The following is a 26,641-nucleotide window of genomic DNA, read 5'->3' on the forward strand; positions in this document are numbered from 1 at the left end:
GCAGGCCATATGGCTAGATTCTTAAGTTCTGATAAAAGTTTTATGAGAGATCCATTTGCTTTAAAAATTTCTACTTTGGTTCGCTACCACTAGAAAGAATTATTTTCAAAATCCTCATAAGTTGGAGGGTATGCAGGGTGATTTTACAATCGTGACACAAACTTAGAGATCTCACCAACAGTAAGTGGTAGCGAAAACTTAGCATCGTAAGAGGTATTTGCAATCACGCTGAAAAATGGCAGGCATTTCGAGCACGTTTGGAGTTGTCGGGAAACTAGATCCTCCAAAGAGTCGACTGGAATCTCATAAATGATGTCCTACAGATGATCCCATAAAAAAGAAATCCAAGCTGGTAAAGCTGGCGAACGTGATGGCCATCAAATTTGTAAACCACGCCCAATCCATTACCCCACAAAATTCGCATTCGAGTAATTCGTGATCACCAAATCGTAATGAGCATGCGCACCATCATGCTGGAACCACATGCGATCTTAGTGGTCGCAATTTTGAGCATCTATTGTGAATACACTATTACTGCAAAGAAGCATTTAGAGTTGATTTTGTGTATATATATATATATATGGGTCATTCTCACGAAAACTGTCATTTTTCAGTTCATAAAATCCCAAAAAAGTAAAGTGAATAAAAAGCTCTAAAACTTTTTATATTAATAGAAATATGTAATGGCATTATAAAGAAAGTATATATCCTATAAATTATACTTAATATTTTAATTAATTAATTTTTTAAATAATTAATTAATTTATAATAATTAATAATTAATTAAATTAATAAATAAGTTAATTAATTTAATAAGTTAATTTATTAATTAAGTTTTTTAAATTAATAAATTAATTAATTTCACTATTTAAAAAGTGAGGGAATGACACTAATAGTGAGGGAATGATATTTTATTTTAATACATGTTTTTATCTAAGTTACATCTACCTAAAGTTTGAAAATGATAACATACTAAATATATCTAATATTTTTTTATAATTTAGTTTTATATATTTAATAGTTTTTACAGGTTTGGGAAATAAAATTGGCTGGCACGATTGAACAAAAAAAAATTTAATAATATACTCATCTTGAATCATTCCCTCACTTCAGCATCATTCCCTCACTTTATACACTCCCTCACTTTATACACTTAAAAATAACAGTTAGGCCTAATTAATTTCTGAAGTCAATCACATACAATTATATTCATACAAGAAAGCAACATATAATTATCCACTTTATCGATGAAGTTGTATTTTATTTTACTCTAAAAAATGACATGAGGGAATGACAAATGTAAAAAATTTTACCTGGTTTGATTCATTCAAATTTTTCCACAGCAAAGGTTCTTTAAGTTGAAAATGGAAACATACTGCAATTTTGTTCTAGGATGCCAGTTGTTAACTGCTAAAAATTTTATTGAAATATTTTTATTCTAAGAAGATTGCAGGTGATAAGAACATTGTTGTGAGGGAATGATGCGAAGCACTAGGGACAAAGTTTAAAATAGTGCTGTGTTAATATTTTTATCAGAAATTAAATTTAAAATTGATTTTCTGGATTCTATATTTCAATATTCTGAAATAAAAAACACGAATTTCTAAAAAATATTTTTTTATTTCAGAAACAATTTTTTTTCTTTTTTTAAATCAGCAGTGGGGACAAGTGAGGGAATGACATATTGGTATATTTTAATTACCTAAAATAAATAATAAATAAAAATTAATAATTTTATTTTTATTTTTTTGTTAGCCTGCATTGTGAAGGACACTTTCCCTGAAATTTTCTTTTTCGTAAGTTGTAAAACAAACATGAAATATACTGGGGACATGAAAATGACTGTTTTTGTGAGAATGACCCATATATACACCTGAAGAGCCATTACATTATGACCACCCTGCTAATAGCATGTAGGACCAGCTTTAGCCCTCAAAACTGCTAGCACCCGCTGTGACATTGATTCCACAAAGTGCTGATAGTTAGTCTGAGGTTTCTGGTACCAAGCGATCACCAACTGGTCCTGCAATTCCCTCACATTGCGCGGGGGTAACGTGGCAGCACGAATTTTGTTTTCCAAGTAGAACCACAAATGCTCTATTGGATTAAGGTCAGGTGAATTTGGGGGCCAAGACATGACTTGAAAGTCATTGGAATGTTCCTCGACGATTCGACCCTTATGACACCATCCCTCGCAGGAAAAACTGTTGCCATGAATGGGTGAACCTGGTCTGCAACTATGTTCAAATAGCTTACAGACGTCAGGGATTGTTCTATGAGGATTATGGGTCCTAATGTGCCCCATGATAACATTGTTCCTAGGCGAGAAATCATGAAAACCTGGGTGAGCCCATTGTTATAGATGGTTAGATGGAGGGTGGTCATAACGCAATGACTCTTCGGTGTATATATATATATATATATTGTACATTTTTGGGTCTTCTTATACGTCACTTTAAACCCTATATTTCTGTTCAATAAGTGCATGTTTTTGTACTTTCAACTACCCCCTCAAGTTTATCCCATGATCAAAGAATTACAGTGCAAGCAATTTCAATATTCCAGATATGGCATGTACCACAAATATATACAGTTGATTATCTTTATTAAAAAATATATTTTCAAATATTGTGCATTACTTGGAATCGGCATATGAAATCGCTGACGATTCATTAAAATCTTCTTTTATATCTTCGAAATCTTAAATAGAGATCTCTCTTATTTATTTATTTATTAATCTTTTTATACATATATTTCAGATTTAGATTTTCAGAAAAAATTACACAAATTTGATCTACGGTTTTTCATGTTCAAATTAACAAATGCGTAAATTGCAGATTCATGCGCAATGTCAGTCAGTGAAAAGCAATTTGAAAAAATAATTTATATGAAAAATTTCTCTGAAATTGAATTTTCTCGGAGAAAAATTAATTCGTTTTAAATTTACCTAAATTACGCAAACTGATATTGATCTTACTTGTTTTTATGAAATTATAATGTTTAATGTATATTTTTTTTTAATGAAACAAAGATTTAAGTTTTGAAAAGGAAAAATACACAAATTTCTAACTGCTTTAGGTCATAATCCTTGAATTCCCGACCTAATTTCTTCATTCGAATTGTTTGAACAAAATCTTAAATGATTATGCTCGAAAATGTTATACTCTAACTTAAGAAAAAATGCCTAAGCAATTTCTGAAGCTATATTGATATTAAAGGTATAAAACAACTAAAACAAGATTGTCTTCATTACTTTATTTCCCTTCGGGTTATTGAAATTCGAGTTTCAAACTTTCAAATTACTGTGCAAATAGTTCTTTTTTTTAAAACAAAATTTTCTCTTCGCTATCTTATGGTTTATTTTAATAGATTTAATGATCCAAAATTAACTTTTTCTGCTTGCTTTTTGGCGTCCAGACAGAACTCCGTTTTATTCTAACAGAACGCATTGTTTGATACTTTTATTTATTGCTGTCTCTTTTGTTTATCTTATTATAGCCTATGGACTCGAATCTTATTAAGTTTAGTGTATCGGTTTTTGAAGTTAAGGAGTGACTGCGAGATTAAATGAAAGTTATCAAATATCAGAGTTTATTTTTTTCTCCAGCGTTTAATGATAACACGGATGATTTCCCTTTCAAGAATTTGTTTCGTTTTAATAATTAAATAATAATCATTTCAATATTTTAAAAGGCCATTTTTTGATAAAAAGCAGCGAGAGGTCCTTTTATTCCTTTTTGTGCCCTCGTGAAAATAAATTATTTCAATATTTTGTTGTTAATATACACTGAGTGGCCAAATTATTATGACCACCCCTTCAGTCGTCTGCTTCCATACCCTATACGGCGCAATGTGCGTCGAACAGTACGTTCAGAGACGTTCACAGTTGCTCCTTGATTAAGTTCACTTGCAATTTGTCGCACTGTTGCTCTCCTGTTGCGCTGCACAACCCTGGCCACTAGAACACTTCACAAGTGCAGCCGTTTTGCTGATGCTCGTTCCGACACATCTCGCTCCCACAATCATGCCACGTTGAAATTCTGTTAAATCACTTTTCTTTCCCATATCTGAGCAAGCAACACAGTATAACTGATGACTCACTTGTCCAGCATTCCCGTGTTATGGTTATCTTGCCCTCTAGCGGCAACGCTGTGACGCAATAACTCATTTGCATAAAACTCTGAGGTGGTCATAATAATTTGGCCACTCAGTGTATATCCTTAACTTTAAGGAGACGAAAGGGCGAGAATCACGTGACTTCTGAGGGAGAATTAAATCGACCGGACGAGTAGGCCGAAAAATAAATATAGTGCGACTTTCAGGAGAACTCCTCCAGACACCCGTCTCACGTCGTGGCGGGCACTATGGTAACGAGGAAAGGTATCTTCCACGTGGAATACAGGGCTTAAGAGAATAGAAGGGCTAGTTCACTCCGCTCTTAGAGCTGAAGCTACGATTTCCCTCCTCATGACGTCACTGTGTCCACAGATCTCGGAAGATCGCACGCATGGATATTATGATAACTTTGGATCTTTCTCTTTGTAAAAATAAGTTAGACTTTTTCTGGTTATTAGCTTTCAAACTTCACGTAATTAGCACATTATTTCCATTCATAAACATAGTTTAAAAAAACTTACTTGGCCATTATATTAAAAAAAATACCATTTTAAACTTATAAAAATAATTTACTAGTTGGCGAAAATGACACTATAAATACTTTATTTTAAGAACTTCAGTTTTAACTTTAATTATTAAGAAAAATGAAGGCATATATTGACACTTTTTTATCTACATATTCCTTTATAACAATAAGTTGAGTTAAATTTAGAATCCCCGATTTTAAAATATGCCGTTAATAGCAGTTTGTTCATACTTAATCATTAGGAAGCATCAACCTTAAACGCTAATTACTGAAACAAAATAATAATTTAGGTTCATAATGACATTAGAAATTTTACAATTGCTTATAGATATTTAAATTTAAGATGGTATAATTTATAGATATTTAAATTCAAGAGAATATAATTTTTAAAAGAATCATAAATATTTAGAATAACTACATTAAAAAAATAAGTTATGATATTAGGAGAATTTCAACTGTACACTATATATTTTATTTATACTTTTTACTTATGTTTTAATTTTCTTTGACTTCATCCATTTTTTAATTTTTTTTCACATGCCTTTCTTTTATGAAGTAACGAGGCGGTTTCTATTTAGATAACGAATTTTTATAAAAGTTCTTAACGATAGAAAAATGTATTGCTGTTTCATATTAACTGCGTCATTTCGGAATCCATTCTTTACATAGTTGTTCATTTACTTTAGGGAACACGGGGAAAATTATACTTTTTCCTTTTGTTTGCAATCGCGCAAACTGGCATTTCGTTAATAGTTTTAAAATTTTGTAAGTTCACGGCAAAAACTGAGGAAAGTCATTATAGAAAATAACAAATGTATTAGAATATCTCGCAAAAAGAAATGCTCCAATATTAGTTAGAGCTAGTAAGGCCGAAAGCTCTGTCCTTGAAGTAAAAGTGCGAGCTTTGCGCCAAAGTGACGTCACTGGAGGACTGGCGCGGCGAGAGGTTCTTCAAAGGAGTGAACCAGCCCTTCTATTCTCTTTAGCCCTGCGTGGAATAGGGGTGTGGGGTGAATAGTTTTGTCTTAATCTTAGCGTAGGTCGTCGTGAGTAAACCAATCGACACCTTCTTTCCTCCATTTCACCCCCATTAGAAATGTACTCTCGCTTGTTACCATAGCAGCAGACAGCCCCAGACTTTCAGTCTGGAGGAGTTTAATAATTAGGACCCTAAAAATTCTGCAGAAGTGAGGTAATCCACAAAATTCGCAGTTTGTCCATATAATATGTCTTTACTTCCGCATAATTATTATATTTCATTAAAATGTCTTCGTTTGTCAGATGAACGTATCTTTACGGTTCTAATAATTACAGAATTATAATAAAGAAGAAAATGAAAAGCGAAAAATAAAACTCAATTTTAAAAAATATATGTATATTAAAATTCTAAAATGGCCCAGCTTTAGGAGCAATACTTCTTCTAAGTATTTCATATTTAAATCGATATATAAAATCAGAACAAAATAAATTGCGGGGGGGGGGGAAACATCTCAATGGAAACATAGCTGCATTCGCCTTTTTTTAAGTTATATTTCACTGATAAATGAAAATGACACATTTGAAAAAAAAAATTTTTTTTCTTCTTCCTTTTTTAAGTTAAGATAATGTCACTAATTAGGAACCGTATTGAATACCGCATGAATACGAATTCTTAATGTAAACTAAAGCTTTCCTTTAATTTATTATACTGTATTTTTAGATGTTCAGAGTTCAAATGGCATAGAAATCCTTAATTTCCATAAATCATGTGTCTTCACAAAGTTTATATAAACACAATAATTTTTTCATTTTTTGCTTCTTATAAATATTTGTTTATATAATATTTAGAAAAGCCTTATAAGACTTAGCCCTTCACTTCTAGTAGATTCGAGCAAATTTTTCTGGCTTCTGCAAAATTGCCTGCGAATCTAACTTTTCGGATAACATATTTTTGTAAACCAAACATAATAATTTTATTGAATCAGAGAAAAATATATTAGAGAGCGTTATCGAAGTAAATTTAGCGAGGTTTTTGAAAACAAAGTATGGAACACCTCTAAATAATTTTGGTGAACGACTATTAATAAGTTTTAAAATTAATCAGCGATACCTGATATACAGCTGAGTATTTGTTAGATTATACAATATTAAAAAACAAATCCGTAGTTATTCGTTTTTTTTACGAACTATAACGGAACCTACTCTCAAAAGTTATCGTCGGCAATCTGTTCATAAAATGTTTATCAGTTCGTATTTTGTTGCACAATGAAGCGTGGTAGCTTATCTAATCCATTGATTGATTGGCACAATATGGAACAGTTCATTTCACTGAGAAATTCTTTACATTTTTCGCATATTCTTCAAAAATCGATGTGGTGAACAAGATAAAGCCTCAATTAATGATAAACCACTTACACGGCTTGAAACCAAACCAACCAACAATAATCTTTCTCACATCTAGAAGTCTAGAGCAGTAAAAGAAAATGTGTAATAATAATACATATAGAAAGCGAAGCGTTCGTCCTCGCCATTTTTATTTCAGTTCGTAATGATGAAATAAAATTATTTATGTGTGTGGTGTTCCACTTTTAATGGCGAACAAACAACGATTATGGTAAATTATGTACATAACTACAGTTTGCACAAGCAATAATTCTGACAGAGCATATTTCCCTCCTAAGAAGTTAAAGTTTGTTTATTAGATCTGCAGGACGCTGAATTCGAATGTTTAATCATAACGATATGTAAGCAACAGGTATACTAAAACAGCTGGTTTATAATTTTTGTATTATTTACAGAACTCGATTTAGAAGGGGCTATTGGTACAATAAAATCCGTAGGCATTCTGCATACAAAATTTCTATTTATAATTTGCATTTCCAAACTTGAATTCATATTTATGAGTAAACTAATTCATTATTTTTGTTTTCTGTTTGAAAGCTACTTTTTAGTTTTAATTTATGGGGTGTTTTTAAATTTGGAGTCACTTTTGTATCTTTTGATCAATCCTCCCTTAATTAACGGTGAATTTAGGCGTTCTCAGTTAAGGTGGTAAGCGAAAATATTTTGGGTCAAGGGGAAGGACTATTTTCGATTCCCTCTTCAAGCTGTGATTTCCTATTAGGAGAAACAAACTAATTTAGTTTTAGAATATAATTTGTACGCTTATTGTAGCACAATATGATATTTTACATTAGCTCTGGTGGCGCCATCTGTTAAGGCGTCGCCCACACCACTGGTTGTAGAGGTAGGGGTAGTGAAATCGATCTGACAAAACAACCGGCATGTATACAAGGTGCACGTTAAATCTATTGTGGCTGAAAGTCCTATCATTGGTTGTGGTGTGAAATTTCGGAAAGAGGAGTACCAGTTCAGGCGATGCCCACTTCGTCTGACCTGCGTGGTATTCCTACTATGGCCGTTAAAATATAGAGCCCTAAAAATGGAGATAGGTGCTTGACCATGGTTGGGTAATGTGAAACTCCTGGATCAGTACCCCCAGAGATATGATTTGTTACGGGAACATAGAGGACTTTAGGATCCAACAGATTTAACGTACATCAGTCACTATCTACTGCACAGGAGTTTTTGTCCGGCGAGGATCGAATCCACGACCTCTTGGACATGGGCCCAGTGCCCTACCAACCACGCTCTACTGGCCCTAAATAGTCGATTGTAACGAACCGTCTTATTTGAACTTAACAGTCGCCGGAAACCCTAAATTGGCTCAGCTGTTCAGCGACGGTATATATATATATATATATATATATATATATATATATATATATATATATATATATATATATATATATATATATATATATATATATATATATATATATATATATATATATATATACCCAGAAGCAGGAATAAGTGCCTAAAACTGTGACGTATGTCGCAGAACAAACGAAGTCCTGCAGAACAATTTGTATATTGAATAAGTGACAACGTTTTCCTTCGAAAGATTTTTAAGGCAGCCCTTATTTTAGTTTTCGGACCTTCATATCATAGGCATTTTATTAAAGGTTCGTCATTAATTCGTTCGTTAATTCATCATCGTCATTAACAAAATTTTGTACTTCAAAAGTGATTGAAAAAGTAACAAATCAAGAATGTTTGCCTTGGTTTAAAAAATAATGTAGTGTATCTGTGTATGATAAATAATTGATGAATAATTTAAATGGCACATTAATTTTTTAAAAAAAGCAGTGTTTTTAGAACTGAAATTTCGTGCCCCGCGCTATATAATAATTTTTTTAATTACGATTGTACAATATTACGACCGAAAATTGATTAAAACGAGAAAACTTACCATCATTTTTATAGCTCATAAAACATCGAAAATGCTGCTACCAATAAAATCTTCGATTAGTTAATTATTTGAATACTATTAAAAACATCCTAATGAACGTTTCGATACTAGTACCTGTTATTTCCAGAACTCATCGATTTAAAAACAAATGTTTCGATTATAATATCTTGCTAATTTAATGAGAAATGCAGCCTATTCGAGGCAATATTTCAATGTTATTTAATCATTTCAGGTTTTATTTGAACAATATCCTCTGCAGCCTTCGATTAAATACATAATAACAAAAAGTTCGTCATTTCAACCTTGTCAAATGCACGTGAGCAAAGACTAGAAAATAAATAAACGAATAAAAAATGTGTACAAAGGCGCTTTTTATAGCAGCATGCATGCCTACGCGAATCCAACTAAGCTAAAGATTCCATTCTGTTTTAGAAAAGCATTCTTTTTTTTTTTTTTTTTTTTAGATATTATTATCCTAAATGTTATTTGTTCGGTACTCAAAAGAATCGTTTTTCCTTCAATACGTAATATTTTATCACATTATACTAAATCCATGAAAAAGATAACATTGTATTTCTGGAAATGATCCATTATAGGAAAAAATAATTTATATCATTTCTTTTCTTTCCTTTATTTATTTTTTTTTTTAATTTTATTTATATTTGTAGGTAGACAATACCAATGAATTAAATATTTAAATAGTTATTGCGGAGTGGTCAGTGGTCGGATTTAATAATTATACTGACTCACGTCGTCTAATACACATTGAATTTTTTGAATAATAAATGGTAAAAAAAATTTTATTAACTCTTTAAAATAAGTTCGAATATTTTTAGTTTTTAAAAAAGTATGTGTTTCAGCTTAGTTATGAAGAAGTTCTAATTTGAAGTCCAATTTGTTTAAATGATTGAAATGAGAGTAAAACAACAATCAAAGTAAGAAAAATTTGAGAAATTTGGGCATTTAAAATATGTAGTAGAATATATAAAAGAGACAATAAAAAATGAAAGAAAAATTCGAAGAAAATTTGAGGACAGAAGACTTTTTATTAACTGCGCGTGAATTTGAGAAAAACTGTTTCTTTCAGTATTTAAAAAGAGGACTTTTAAATACTGAAAGAAACAGTTTAAAAAGAGGACAGAAAAAGAGGACTTTTTACTAATTTTTGAGGCCCCTCAGAAATTGTGAGCCCTAGGCCCATGCCTATTAGGCGTAAGAGATGATCAGGCCATGGGTTTCAAAAAAGAACTGTTAGAATTTTATCAATTATTTGTAAAACATTGAAAGCTTTATATCTGGCGTGAATTAAATTTATGCATTCAGTTTTAGCCTTTTTTTCAACTAGCATATATACTGCATTATATTCAAATAGAGCTATCTTACTTTAAAAAAATAGAAAGGTCTGAATCTTTTTCTACTGATGAACTTTTAAGAAAAGCCCCAAGGTAGTAATTTCTTATCGATAGACAATAAACTCTAATTATTTTTTATTTAAGCTTCTTAATAAGATAGATAAATAACTGACGGAAGAAATATATTCATATTTTCTTTTACCGTTTTTAAACGGCGACTCTATCTTTAAAATAAAAGTAATAAATGTTATAAAAGATAACATATAAAGTAATTGAGATGTTTTTTCTACATATCGACTTTGAAATCAGAGGTGATAATTAAATACGAGTCGTACTTGAAAAGAATAAAAATTTACCGGTCTCCATGTAATACAACCTCTCTTAGGTACATAACGCCATCTGTTGGTGATTCTATAAGCGAAACTACGTATTACTAATCAGAACGTTCATTGTAGATATCGTATATATCTAATTACTAAAATATTTTCTAGTATACTCAGTAATGCACTTCTATCCATGGTTATCCAAAAATAATTAACTTGATTAAAAATTGAAAGTCCAAACAAGTACTTTTATTGTAGGTTCAAGTTTATCTCGAAAAATTTCTGTTATTTAAATGTTAAATCTTTTAGTAGATACCAAGTTTTCGTGTTATTAAGGTAAGAAAGGGTTAACTTTCTGAATCCGTATTAGTGCAGCCTTTCTTAGATTATTCATTTATTTTATTATTTTAAGATGCAGGGACAGATCAAGACGAATTCAGGCTCATTGCCCACCATATTTTTCGGGCTCCTTGCAAGATATTTTGAAATTAAATTACAGAAGCGTAGTCCTAACAATGAAAAAGAATCTATTGAACTGCATGGTTCAAGAGAAACATTCTAAGAAATTTTGAAAGCAGACAATTGAAGATTATTTTTCTAAGATAAAATTTACGTACCTATAAATTAGAGCAAAATATAAAACAACAAAACAATGTTATATCAAAATAAAAATAATTTGGTGGCCACAAACAATTGAAATCAGTGATTTTTGCTACAAGTTACTGATTTTTATTTAATACAGTTTGTTGTAACACTGTTTTTTATTTAATACTTAAACCAACACAAAGCTAGCCCACCTTTCATTAAACTTTTTACTAATTTTTGAGGCCCCTCAGAAATTGTGGGCCCTAGACGCATGCCTATTGGGCCTAGGCGATAATCAGGCCCTACTAGGATGCTCCTCTTGTGATGTTTTCCAACGAGTCCAGGTTTAGCTTGCCGACTGATTCATGTCGGACTATGGAGAACTTGGTGGTAACGTACCCTTTACCGCCAAGATAACATAATTGAACGAAACTGCAATGGTGGTGCAGAATTGCTCGTTCTAGGTGGAGTTATACTGGTCTCCGTAACAGATCTGCATGTTCAAATATTGTTACTCTTTCAAGGAGAATCCGAATCTGCTATAAAAAATTTAAAAAAATAGGGGTTCATATTTAAGATATTAACGTTGCTCCCATCGCGGTGTAGGAGTTGAGGATCAAATTTGGTATAGCATTTTAAAAATATATTAGATGAAATTAAAGATCAAAATTTTTTTCTGAAGATAATTAGAGTTTACAATCTTTTATATTGTAGGGGGACCGGAAAGTAATGTCATTTCGGCACGAGGGTCTTCGCTTCTATCTTAATAAAATCATGATATCAAGTATCAAATGCACCGAAACGGCATTACTTTCCGGTCCCGCTAAAACATTTAAATTTGGTCAGAATTGGCGATTTAGTAGCTTTAAATAAATTATTGAATTTGTTTGTGAAAATTTCTTCATGCGCACGCATGCAAGATAATTTTTACAAATTACAAAAAGAAAGAAAAATTATCTATACCTACATAATATTTGAAATATTTTAATGAATATTCTCCTAGTTGTATCATCTGAAAATAATTTCGGTGGGTTCCCTTAATTGTGATATGACACATACGATATATTTTTTTACAGTTGTGATTTCCAACAAGTTTATTTAAAGGTATTTGTTTCGTATTCTATTAAAACAGCCGACCGTCAATTTACACAGCAGGTGTAGGTAATTTGTATTCAACTAAGTAGCGTTGTAAATGTAAATTTTATAACCAGAAAGCATCAAGGAATTTCTCAATCAAACTTTCTTTTCTAAGGGGCTTTTTTGAATGAAAAAAATTAAACCTAATCTGCCTAACGGGAAAGTATAAGAACAAAAACCTTTCTCAAATCGTCTTTAAATGTTTAAATGAATTGGAACTAAAACAAATTTCATGCAATGCACCACATGATTTGCAGTTGTTTTTTTTTTAAACATGTAGCTGTTAAAAAGCAAGTATTCTAAATAAACATTTATGATTGTATGTCTTTTTCTTTAACCCTTTCGCGCCGACTGTCACAAATACGTGACAGCAAAAAACCGTATCAATCAGGGTAAGAAGATAAAACTGGTAATCAAAGTATTTCTTTAGCAGTTTATTTGTGGGCGGAGTTATAATTTTTTGATTTATTTAATTCACCATTACTTTGTTCAAAATAAAACTATTTAGTTACACTTTGAATTAACATTGATTATATATATATGATTAAACTAACAATAATTAAAATAAAAGCAAAGTAAGTCTGTCAAATTAGTAACGACTACATTTAAGTTACCGTTTTTTATTTAATTGCAACTTGATTCTGATTTTGTACGAATGCTTTTCTGAATCACCCGTCCCCAAGGGGTTAATGATCAATTTATACATAAAATAATTTTTTATACGAATTTTTTTCTTTTTATTACCTAAAGATATAAATCTACTGTATATGAATGATGGCTTTGACGCAACATTGGACAGCATGTCGTAAAAACGTTTTTAAAAAATGCAATGAAAATATTTAGGAGAACTTAGTTCACCATCAGAAGTAATCTCGACATAAAATAAACGACACGTGAAATCGTTATGACAGCTAATAGAAAAATGTATTTGATGTATCAAGGCAGAATGTTGATACATCTTCTTTCTGTAATTTTTCTGAAGAAACATTAATCAATATTAATTTCCAATGACTAAGATCTGGGTATTTCTCCTTGAGAATTGCATTTGATGTGTCACACTAATGATAATTTACAATTTCTTTAAATATTGCTGAATCATAAACATTTATTGAAGTTTCATTATAACCTTGATACGATAACTGCGCTCTTATGTTCATAAAGCTGTGTTTTAACATACGAAAATTCATTTTATGGAAGCGTGTAATTTTTCATGTAGTAGTAAACAGTATAGCCTACTCTTTAACCTCTTGGCGCATATTTTTTAAGCATATTTTTTTCACTATTTTGTATCTAATTTTGGGAATACTTACTTACTCAAATGCTCGGTTCAAATTTCATTTGTCGTAATAATACTGTTTATTAAAAAATAATAGAAATTTTAAAAACAATATGGCATTAATTTGCCAAAAGTATTTTGCAATAATTATTTTTTTTAAAAAATCAGCAAGATCACATGACGATGCACAGGAGTGCCAACTATACTTCTTGAAGAAGTCGAGTCCACCAAGAAGTCCCAAAATTCGTAAATCGAGACCATCAAAAAATGATTACTGAAAGACGCAATAATATAATATTTGAAGTAACACAATTCAATTCAATAATACAATATTCCCAAACCTTTATTATGGCATTAGAAATATTGGGACTTTGAAAAATATGTGGAAAGTCATTGAAAAAATTGCTCGAAAAATAATCGAAATAGGCACGGATATAAGGCTTGTCACATGATTGCCTCTTTTGGAGACCAGCGTTTTTTATTTTGGTAGCCATTTTTTATGCAATGGTCATCCGTTAGTGACTACAGACCACAAATCTAGAGCTTTGTTTCTAACAATGATAATAAATAGTGACTAATAATAACTAATCTAAATAATTTCATAATGTGGGGTCTTTTATACAACATAATGCAAATTTTAATTGTAGTTTCAAAATCAATGAATAGCTAACAAACATGAAGCATTCCTATCGATTTTCAATCGAAGACAGATAAAAACTGATAGTACAGTAAAGCTAGCTCAAAAATTTATAAAACACGATTACCAGTGTTTTGCGGTCCAAATGTACAGAGAGTGTAAGTTATCGGTCCTCGTTAAACTTGACGTTAACGTTTTTTACAGCAAATTGTTCCTCAATATTGTTTCCAGGTAGATATTTTACAAGTTTCTCTAGGTAACAGTACAAAGCACGGGAGCATTTTATTGCCTATTTGCGGTGTGCTTCACAAAAAAGGCTATTCTGTGCAATTTGAAGATGGGGCTCATTATGCTTCTGCAAATATTTCACGCTCATTATTATAAGGTTGCTGCTATGTAAAGAAAGATGTGAGTTATAGTTGCTCTGGAATAAATAAAGTTTATAAGATAACGAAACATATCTCTTAACTTCATACGCTTTCTTCTTCATTTACACTATTACCGTTTTCATGCCCCTGTTGACTGTTCGAAGCTCACAAAACAAGCTTGTCTGGGAAGCAATGGTGGTTTGTACGCATTGCTGACAACATTGTCACTATTATACCGTTGATTATAAAATTATAGAACCTTTACATCAATGACCACCCTGGCTCACTACGAGCTATTACGAGAAGCTTATTTTTACCGTTTTGAAAAGTTTAACAAACTGCCAAATCCAAAATGGTAAAAACCAGATGTGTTCGGGGAACGCTTTCTTTCCAATGAAGCAAACACAATCCTGGTAATGAAGGATAAATTAGTATTACAGTGCACGGCTTAATTAAACCAAGGTACGAATGTAAAATACTCCCATCATTCAGCAAATCATATGCGATTTTCGCCGTTTTTCTTTCAGTTAATAAAAAGACTGGTAATTCGCTAGAAAAAAATCTTTCACAAAGCGAGTTTATCCCAAAGCGTGATCCAGAAGTTCTTTTTTTTGGGGGGTAGGGCAAAAAATTACGAGACTACTCTGTTAAACATTTGTAGTCGCAAACCCGAGTGTGATAACCTGCTTAACTCCAGTGATAAATTAAAAATTCATTAATATTAAAAAAGAAAACACTCCATGCGTGAAATATCTTTTATTATTGTTTTCGCCTAATTAAACTTTAATAAACATGAACATGAACATAAGTGGCAAGACCATGTTTTCCCCTTTTCTTTCTTTTTCTTGGCACCGTCCTTAGGTACCTTTTTATTGGTTTGTTGATGCGACTGTACTGTTGAAACTGTGACCATTGATCTACACCTTTGGTCAGCTGATTCTTGAATATCACCAACAATCTTGTTACCTTGGGCATTTAATAAAGCTTTTGAAACTTCACATTTTTGCTTGTTGCTTAGTTTATCTTTTATGCCAACATTCACTATTTCCTTAAATAGCGGATCATTGTTGAACTTCGGCTTAGTATTGATATTATCTTTTGGGGAAATATTTGCTATTTGCTTAAATTGTTTCTCCTTTTCACAATTTTGCTTGGTGATGGAATAATCTTTCTTTTTAACATTTTCTGTGTGCTTATATTTCATTTCAGTTTGGCATTTTTGCCTGGTATTGATATTATCATTATTGGCATCGTTTGCTGGTTTATAAAATTGTGTTTCATTGCCTTTTATTATGCTTTTGTTATTACCCTCCTTTTGACTGCGACGTGAACCACCAAGCCTTCGTTTTGCTACTTTCATTTGACGAGGTTGAAAATTATAAATTCTAGGAAAATCTTCCGGAGTGACATAATTAAAGTTTAAAGACGTATTTGATCCGTATGAATTAAATAAACGATTCAAACCAAATGATTCCTCGTCTGTCTCATACAAACCTTGCTCATTTGGTAACCAGTCTAGATCATCCAAAGCTAGGTCACTACTGTTTTCTGGCAAAAAAATTATTTTTCTTTCTATACTTCGCAGCTTTTGATTTTCTTTGTCGTTAATCAAACCTTGACTGGAACACTTGATTGGCTTCCGGTTTTTAGTTTCATCTGTCCACGCTTCTATGTTCCAAGTATTGTTATATATTTGAGACTTGCTTGTGATGTTTGGATTTTTTTCCTTGTCTCCAACAGATGGATTAAACATCAGTTTGCTAACATGCATGTTTTCTGTGGGTGTTTCTTCCGGTTTGACACTAGCATTCTCAATCACACAATCGGAGTTGTGTGTCTTTTCAGAACTAAGTGTGTGTTTATCTTCCCATGAAACAAAAGTTTTAGTACGTGTGGTTTCTGTTTGTTTTGCACTTTCGTGTATATCGGATGTCTTCAATGGAAATGCCAAATTTTGTAACGCCGGAGAACTTGCATAAAATATCTTACAATTTCTTTTTGGCGAAACAATAGCTCTAGATTTCCATCTCGGCTCTGAAAATCTTTTGCTAATACACACAGAGCCACGATAGCTGTCTCTGGATTTCGTCGTATTATCGCTGGAATATTCTCTGTTTTTCTGCTCCTCATTGTTTGAAGGAGCGTAATTTGCTTGAGTAATACTGCTTGATCTTTTTGTCATCAAATCGTCTGTGGAATTGTCATGCCTGAGGCGTGATCCAACTTTCGTTAATTTGGATTTATTAACGGCAAAATTATTTCTATCGACATTCTCCAATTCTTTATAATATTTACATAACTTTAAACTCAAACTTGTTGCCGCTTCCTGGATTTCATTCAGTCTTGCAATTTGGCGTTTTGGCGTATGTATGGCGATATGAGTATCGTGTGTTAGATTTGATCTCTCAGTTATGGGATCAGTAATATCAGTTTTAGAAGAAATTCTTTCACCTGTCATCTTATTAGAATGATCAAATTTTTTAAATGAATTCTTTAATTTTGAACGAGAGTTATTTATATTAGTTATAGAAGGTTCTTTTAAGTTGTCGTGACTCTTAATATCAACTTCAGGAACATGCGTAGACCGGTAGCTCGTTCTGTTGAATTCGATCATTGAGGATTCTTCAGATTTATTGAAACTAAAATCCGTTTTATCAGAGTCATATGCTATTCGTAGTTTTCTCTTAGACTGAATTGGAAAGTTATCTGTTTTCTCCCGAACTCGATATTTTCCAATTTGGATAAAGTCTCTTAAAACAGCCTTGTTGGCTGGGGTTCTGTTTTTAGGATTAATGTTTAAAAACAAAGCCAAAAAACTTTTTAAGTCTTCCAGATCTTGATTGCTTATAGATGATCCTTTATTGGCGATTTTTAGCATATCACAGTCAATTTTAGTCGCTATTTCTAACGCACGACTTGGCTCATAATCAACTAATCCCCAGGGCGTTGTGTGATTCATAAAGATTTCCATAGTCATTACCCCCACAGACCATAAATTGGCAGAAATGGCATCAAACTCGTTCTTTTTGGCAAAAGGCGTTGCTATAGTTACTTCTGGAGCTCTGTACATATACGGTGCACACTTCTTATGCTTTGTTGCATTTTGCACTGTAACCAGGCAAGTAAAATTGGCGATAACAGCTTTATCTGATTCCGGATCTACAAAAACATTGGCATCACTAATATTCATTAGACTCAAGTTTTTTGAATGTATATAATCCACTCCCCATAGTATATCTGCAATATATGCTTTCTTTCTGTCAAAGTTCAAGGGATCATTGACAAAACTGTTATCGTGAAACGTGTCTCTGAGGTTGTGTGTCAGATGAGTGGTCATATACATACCAAGTCTTTCATCAATATAAATAATATCTAAAAGAGGTGCTAAGCTACTGTGCTTAAGTCGAGGCCAGTGATAAACTTCACCTTCTAGAAATTTGGTCACTACTTTACCTGTGCACTTCTGTCCGCTTTGTATATCATCAAAAATAATGTATTCGACGTAGTTGCCGTGGTTTATGAAGGAATGAATCAAATATCGTTTGTTTTTTGCATGCTTCCATACCGTTTTAATTTCAGTTTGATTAAACGTATAATTTACCATTTTTTAGATACGCATTTATTTTATGTCACGCAAATCGTTATTAAATTAGAAAATTATATCCATACAATTTCTTTAAGCGAATTTAAATATAATCTGCCTAGATGTTTATACAATTGTTCATTGCGTTTGAAAAAGAAAATGACTATTTTGAACACTGCTGTCCCGAATGCTGTTGTTGACCTTCATAAGTTTGATATCATCGGGAAATTGTGGCATATTTTTTAGAATCTGCTTTCTGATTTCGGCATCTGGTTCCGCCCAGTCGTATTGCTTTAGAGAGTTAATGTAAATGCAATACTTGTTAAATATATTACTTTACTAATGTCATTTCTATATGAACTAATTTTAAGTGTGAAATGATTTGACTTACCTTGAACCGGTTCTTTGGAAATATATTTTTATTAATACATAATATAGACGAAACACTAAGAAGAAAGGGTAGAAGATGTAACAAGAATTCAGGCGTCTGGTGACGCGCAAACATTCATCAGCGCCACCAGCGGAATATTTCTTAATTATCATTAAATTACAACAATACTTCCATGGGTAGTACAAATAGATTAAGAAAAACATTAGTGTAGGGAAAATCGGGATAGTACATTTCAAAAATGGTTCTTAATCTTTAAAATACATCAATTTAAAAAGTAGTGGGCAAGTGTATACTGGAAAATGACTCTTGCTTAGCCTTAAGAAACATCAATGTTGGAAATTTTGGAAAATGTATAACGATCAAATTATTCACTAAATTTCTCTCTAAGTTATGTTAGTGCCCTTTTCATTATTAGCTTCTTTCGTTTTCCTACTTTTCATCAAGTACGAAAGTTGGCTGGTCCTAGACCAGTTGTTTCTCTAATATCGTAATCGTTATCTCATGTATTTATTAGTTAATTCTAAGCTTGGTGAATCTGGCAATGATATGAACGGAGTTTATCAATAAAGCAGCTAACGATTTATGCTCATGTGTTGATAGTTTATATTTGTACTTTTATGTTAATTTGTGCTCTCTAAAGTAGTTTAGTTATGCATAATGAATAATATTATAGTTTCCGTCTAGCTGCACGAAAATCACATAAGGCCGGTGGTGCCTTTTTGCAATCCGCAAAGCAAAATATACTTATTTAAATGTTTACGTGTGTTTTTTTTTCTGAAAAAGCTTGTTGGAGAAAATCCGTATCGGTTTCATATGCTTTTCCTTCGTGAAAATTTATTTCTCTTTGTTTTCCTTCTCCTATGATCCGCTTATAAGCGCTGTATTTAACGATGACTGGTGTTAGATGCAAATTTAATTTCTACAATTAGGTTTCGATTTGTTATTTCCTGGGTTAATCCCGTTAAAGTTAACTTGTTTAAGCATACAAATTGTGTCTAATAATACTAAGACAGTTAGAATATTTTATATTATGTAACTACTTTAATCAATCATATTTTTAATGCTTAAGAAATTTTTATATTTGAAAAAGAGCCAATTTGATTACTTACGTTAATTTTTATTTTTATTTTATAGATATGTCTTCTAAAAGTGTTTGGGACATGGAAGATGAAGAACCTCGGAGAAATCATGTTATAGAAACAACTTCAATTTCATCCCAGCCTATCAAACTGCATAATAACGTTATGAAAGGATTTAAATCTTGTGGACTATCGAAACCAAAAAAAGTGCAGTTGCAAGTCTTGCCCCATTTCACAAATCTCACTTTCCATGATCTTGTGATTAACGCACCACCCCGAACAGGCAAAACCAGCAGCGCAGTTATTGGCATTCTGGATAATTTCTCAAGAGCTACGTCTAAATATTCATTAGCCATCATCGTCTGTCCTACATACGAAATCGCTGAAATTTCCTATTCATGTCTTCAGATTTTAGGAAAGTATTGCGACGTATCCTTGAATTTCACGACCAAAGACAAGCGACCGAACAAAAACGAGAAACCTCCCAAAGAAATCGTAATCGGTACTCCCGATAAAATTTTAGAGCTTTCGCGTGCATCTCTTCTAGAACTGAAAAAAGCTTCATTTTTATTTATTGACGAAGCTGATTGCTTGGGTAATCCCAAAAAATTCTTCTGTGACATTTCTCTGATATTTCAACGCCTATCGCCAAAGTGTCGTTCCATCATTTGTTCCACGGCTAAGACCAAAGCCATTGAGGAATTTATGGCGAAGCATATGATTTCTCCCATTGAGATATCTGTAACCGATACTATTTATAGACCATTTCCAACAAAGCAACTTTACATCGTTTGTGCTGATGAGAAGGAAAAAATAGAGTCTTTGGCTTTTCTTATTAATATTCAGACTTTTCGCGGAAAGGTTGTTGTTTTCACTGAAACTAAGCTAGTCGCTAGTGAATTAGGCTCATTTTTGCACAAAAATAACATATTTAGTGTTTTATTGATTGGTGATCTTTCAATAACTCAAAGAAGAAAAGTATTGGAAGATTTCAAAACAGGCGTTATTCAGGTTCTTATTACAACTAGGTCATTTGTGAGTATTATTCCTGCTGGATGCGCGACCAAACTCATCCATTATAACCAGATATTGGATGAAAAGGACAGACTGGATATTAATGTTTACAATAGACGTGATTATCTATTGTCTACCAAAGAGAAAGGCCTCGAGATTTATTACATCGAGAAAAGATGGGAAGAATATCTATTTAAAGATAAAGATGTAACTAATGGAAGAAGTTTTTTCAATAATATTGAAATAATTAATGATCTCACACTGAAGGAATATTTTAATTAAATGTAAAAATAAAATATAAATATACAATCTTATTGTTTTTTATTTCATGTTTAGTTTCAGTGGAATTACTGCTTTTTATGCGTGATTTATGGTAAAAAAGAAACTAATAAATATTTTTTAATTAAATTATCAATTAAATTAAATTATTGTAGTCTTTGTTGTATGTAAACAATATAAAAAGCATACCTAGCCTTTTAAAAGCATTAGTTACTTATATCGTGCTTCGATACAGATAGAGAGTTTAAATTTTAAGTAACATGAAACATTTTTTTTTCAAAGCATAGGATAAAATTACATTGTAAGATAGTTTTTACACTAAGTTCAGGTTTACAAGATACTGATGTAACAAAAGCACTGCCTTTAGATTTAAAAAATAATAATAATAAAAATCGACATTCAGGTACCATTACAAGTAACGCCTACTTCCTGTTCAAATTTTTCTCAGAAGTTCCCCAAGCGTAATTATCATATTCTAAAACAACAGTATCGTCTTTGTAAAACGGCGGGTGAAGTAAATAAAACTTCATTTTCATAAATTTTAACGAAACTTGCATGGCATCGCCACCAATTTTTACATTTCTTGCTAAAGATACTTCATAATGGTAGTTGAAAAGCGGAGTAAAAGAGTCAAAGTTATTGAAAAATTTTAACACATGCAGTGATTAATTTTCATAGTTCTTACAAATGTTTTTCAAAATTTTTATTTGGAGATGATTAAAGTAATTTTAAATTAAATTTTTCAAAACCATTATAATAAATTAAAGCGTAAAATTAGCTAAACTAAACTCAGCGGCGCGACAGCCCTAGAGGACCAAGGGTCACTGTGCCCATCTCAGTTTTCTTCACCTTGGGCTCTGGGGTGCAGGAGCAGATGTTCCGGTCAGGTGGTCGGCCGAACGCAGAATCCCCAGTGTTTAGTTCCCAAGCATGCTTGGTACTCATTTATCGACCCACTGAAGGGATGAAAGGCTGAGTCAACCTTGTCCGGCCTGAGGATCGAACCAGGGACCTGTGGCACGACAGCGCGAAGCGCTACCGCTCAGCCACCCGGGCGTAAATTAGCTACCATTAGAAAATATCGTTCGCAAAAATCGTAAAAGTTGGCAGGTATGATTGGTTAAAATTTTAAGAATTTGGCTTACTTAAGAAGATTGGACAAGAAGAATATAAAATATTAAAATTTCATTGAAGCTACGGCTGGGCCTACTTAAGAAGAATATAAAATATTGAAGTTACGGCAACCATAGTGATAGCTACATCGTCAACTAGTGTTGGTTAGCAATGAGTGCCTGTGCTTCTATTACGTCTTCTTTCTTAGAAATCTACACGGAAAAACAAGTCATGCCTTAAGTTATCTTGTGGAATTTTTTTTCACTACAAATTATAAGCAAAGATGGAAGAAATATTGTCATCCACTCCAGAGTCACTTATGATGAAGATATTGATGATGTTTGAACGAGCATTGAACATGGGCGTGCTATGTCATAGCCACCGGCTACGTTTGATTTAAAAAAGAAATCGAAGAAAGACTACAGAAACTATTGAAGTTCGAAGGAATTTCGAAATGAACTTCAGAATCATCTAAAATATACGGGAAGTTCAATTGTGGAACATCCATCCGAAAATTTGACTTAAAATGAAATTGCATCTGTTCGTAGGAATGAAGAAAGAGTAGTATCATTAATATAATAATCAAACTCGAAGACATGAGATGCTTAATAAAGATAGAGAGAAAAATGAAGAATAGAAAGAAGAAAGTAGGCATACCATCATGTGTTGCTCCCTACTACAAGTAAAAGAATGGAGTAGACCTGTTTGACAATCTTATAAAAACATATAGAGATGTATAACTGGATCACTTCACTTACCTGTCCACTCGAAATCAATCAGTGATCAATCATATCAAATTCAACCAGTAGGAATACGTTTTATTTATATAGGAGTAAGAATCGTCCTATTGGAATAGTGCTATCAGAAATTGATTGGATGATAATGGAACGCTAATGTAGTTCAGCCTCTGACTTGGACATCTCTATTATATTCATAAATGCATTTAGACACCATTGTTTGCAATTTCGAAACTTTCTAAACTTATTGTGCCAGAACAAACTCTAGAACTCCTCGAATTTCGTCGACATATTACTGTAGTTTACCCAGGATTGCGCGTATCTCGTAACATTAAAGGAACAAACTTAAACATTTAATACTGAAATTACAAACTGATCATATATCAGTGCGAAATCCTAATAAGAAGCAACACCGCTCTCAGATTAAAAACTGTCAACAAAAAAAAGCTTTATATCACAAATGTAATTTAGGACATTGCGTAAATTGTTTCCTGACATTTAATGTAAACCAAGATTCTGGATCGCAAAACATATTGATATAGAGTGAACTATCCATCTATATATAGGACTGCATATACACAAAGCCATTTAAGTTTTGGTAAGTTTTTAAATGTTATGTTTTACTCGATGTTTACTTGATTTGTATCGCAGGTCGCAAAATAATATTATCTAATATTCGAAAGAAACAATATAATAATGCCGTGCTAGAAAACGCTAGACTCCTGAATCCTATCTTATAATAATAGAACTAATATTATATAACATTAAATAGTGTTCAATCTAACATTCGAACTTTTAAAATTATCATCTATTTCATTACTTTTGGTCCAGAGCCACTTTTTTTATAAAAGGGCATCCCATATTACTAAGAATTAAACACTTATTTACAATAGAAACCAATAAATTAAATATTACTTCAAATATCATTAATTCATTATTAGCCAATTCAAATTTACGCCAAAAAACGCAAGAAAATATTAGTGGGAGTAAATTCTGTTCGCGAATGATAGAACTCGAAAAACTTTTTTAACTTCTTCACGATTTTTTTACGGGGCCATATTGTTTGCGCTTGGCAGCTTTCCTTTCAACTACTTAATGTATTTATAATTTAGTAATTTTTAGTAAACTGTATAAATTTCAATGATAGTTACGTGAAACATAAAGGAAGTAATGTAGGTAATGTTTTTGCTATAGTTAAAAATCATGTATCTAATAAAGTCAGTTAATATTATGAATGGTGATCATTATTGACATTATTGCTCGCACGTAGTAGTTGGCTTCTCTGTTAAAGCGTATTGTCTAGCTATAAATAATAAGTACTGAAATTAGTTCAGAATATGCTTGTAAAACAACGTTTGCTTTGTAATTCGTCTGGAACAAAGTTTTTCTTCATCAATGAAAAAGATAAAAATAATTGTAAATAACTGTAAAAACAAGTAAAAAATTAATAATCTGCTACTCTTAGCTCAGTTAAAACCATTACATTCTAGAATGATTAAAACATAGTAAAACAATGAAATAAAGATTTTTATTTAAATTTCTTGGGGATATTTCCGTATCGTGATCTGTCGCGTCAACAATCGCCAAAATAGATTTTAAACACGCAATTTTTTTTTAAAAAAACGGGTAGATGTTTGCCCGGGGGTGGCTGCCAGTTATACCTTTCCAGTTTGTCCCTTTCTGTGATGGTGTTTTAGTTTAATAAATATTTATTAAATAATTATTATAATTAGTTTTATAAATAATTATTGTTTTGTAAATTTTTAAATAAATTTCTATTAGAAATAATCTGAGACTGTTAAAATTCAATTAAACAAAAACAAAAAAATGTGTGACAAAATTTAGTTATGCATTCTGACTTTTAAAGAACGTTATGTAAAAATATTTGGGGTGAGGGGCAAAATATATTTAATATATAGATTTCAACTTTAAAATATGAGAATTGTTCAAGAATTCTCCTTCTACATGATTTTTTCAACCAAGAATTGATGATTTTGAATTCTCATAGTATTTTTTTTGCACTGACGTACTTTTACATTAAACGATTTTCAAAATAAGCAATTGTTTATTTAATACTTTTCGGCACTTTTTTTGTTGACTTTCCACATAGTGAGTAGTTATTTTCAGGTCTAATAAAAGGGTTTTGCAATTTGAATTTTTTTTTTTAAAAATATGTGATAGTTTGCGTGGGAGTGTTTATGAACTAAACTCTTTTAGTTAACCTCCTTCCCACTGTCTTATGTTTTGCTTTTTGTGTGGCACTACCGAGATTTTTTGACGTAGGTATCGATAAAGGAATTTATTCCTTGAATTTTATTATAAGGGATATTAAAATGTTTTAAAAACATTTTCAAATTAAATCATTCAAGTTTCAAATAAATATTCAATGTTTAATAGTTTTAAATTTGATATTATTCATTGTGAAATTTAATTTATTTTCTTTTTTCAATTTGAGTATAGCTCTTCATCTGCAAGAAAATCTACTATGAAGAAACTATTTGCTTGCAAATGTCTGTTCAAATGAAACTTCTTCTTGGAGCCGATTCAATTTTGCGAAGAACTGTTGGATACTACAAATGGAAATTGCACACTCTGATGGAAAGCTGGGAGTTCTAGATTCGATCCTTAGTGCGAATGAAGCAACCAGTGTGAATATTCAGCAAGGGCCACTTTAAATCTGCCATGGCGGAAAGTCCTCATGTTGAAGAAAGAGGTTGTCATGTTAAAGTTTGAAGAAAGAGGGAAACCTGTGTGGTTCATCCCTGTTTTGTGTGGTATATACATTATTAACTGTCGCTGAATGTTTCATAAAAGCATTTAATGATTGTTTGGAAATATATTTTCAAGTAAATAAAGACTTACAATTGGAAGAATAAGCTCAAACCAGGGCTCGAAAAATCGCTCGTCCGCCCGTCCTCGGCGGTCAAAAATTCCCCGCGGACAACAAATTTCTCGAATCCAGCGTCCGCGCGGACGGCCATTTTCACGTTAATGTTCGTGATACATTTTCAATTTTTGTTATCTTACAAGAGTCTAGCTCCTCGCTTCTAAAATGACCCTCTAATCTCGAAATACAGCAACATACTGCGCATGGTGGAATTGATGTTTTCTCTGTCTGGGAGTACTGCAGCGGTTAAAAGGGGCTTTTCAGCAATGAACTTACAAAAAAAAAAAAAAAAAGAAAACATTACTTGCTGGTCTTAAGCAAGAAGCGTTAAACGCATTTATTAACCTAAATGGAAAGCCTCTTTCAGATTTCTGTGCCCTCTGCAAATCATTGTAACCTCTGTAAATCATTGGCTTGATTGTGGAACTGGCAAACGTCATATTTGATTCATTTAAAAAACGCAGTACCATCGGATAAATTGACATGATAATTGACAGATAACTTAACCTTTGTTATTTAAATTATTTCATCAAAGAAATAAATTATTTCATAATAGAAATACTTGGTTTTACTATTAGTAACCTAGTATTTCTTTTATTACTGTATAATGTAATCCTAGTATTTGTAATCCTAGTAACTACCAATTCATTGTGCAATTTATATAAATGTTTGTAATAAATAAGCGAAAATTATATTTGTATTTGTTTAGAAGCGACGGGTTAGTTTCAAAGGAGGACGGGTACATTGTTGGACAAGCCGTCCTCGGGGACGGGTAAAATTTCTGAGTTTTTTCGAGCCCTGGCTCAAACTATATCAAACAGTTCTAAAGTCATGAAAAAATTATTTTATTTAATAAAAATTATGTATTTTCAACTTGTGTTTTACCAAAAGTTTATCGACGTTAATTTTAAACAATGTATTGCATTTTCAATTGGATGAATATT

The 26,641-nt window shown here is 32.0% G+C and overlaps 1 protein-coding gene across 3 annotated transcripts in view; it reads left to right on the forward strand.

Annotated features, from left to right (window-relative positions):
- The window catches only part of LOC107440779 (ATP-dependent RNA helicase DDX19B), a 31,790-nt gene extending 10,800 nt beyond the window's left edge, over window positions 1–20,990 (forward strand). For all 3 annotated transcript variants that reach the window (XM_087163771.1, XM_087163773.1, XM_087163772.1), the window contains one exon: window positions 19,723–20,990. In XM_087163771.1, coding sequence (XP_087019897.1) covers window positions 19,725–20,963 — 1,239 coding nt within the window. In that variant the 5' untranslated portion in view covers window positions 19,723–19,724 and the 3' untranslated portion in view covers window positions 20,964–20,990. The remainder of the gene's footprint in view (window positions 1–19,722) is intronic.
- The last annotated feature ends 5,651 nt before the right edge of the window (window positions 20,991–26,641 follow it).

Source organism: Parasteatoda tepidariorum, chromosome 5, assembly GCF_982258835.1.
Source record: "Parasteatoda tepidariorum strain Cologne lab strain chromosome 5, Ptep-v5.0, whole genome shotgun sequence".
NCBI classification, from domain to species: domain Eukaryota; kingdom Metazoa; phylum Arthropoda; class Arachnida; order Araneae; family Theridiidae; genus Parasteatoda; species Parasteatoda tepidariorum.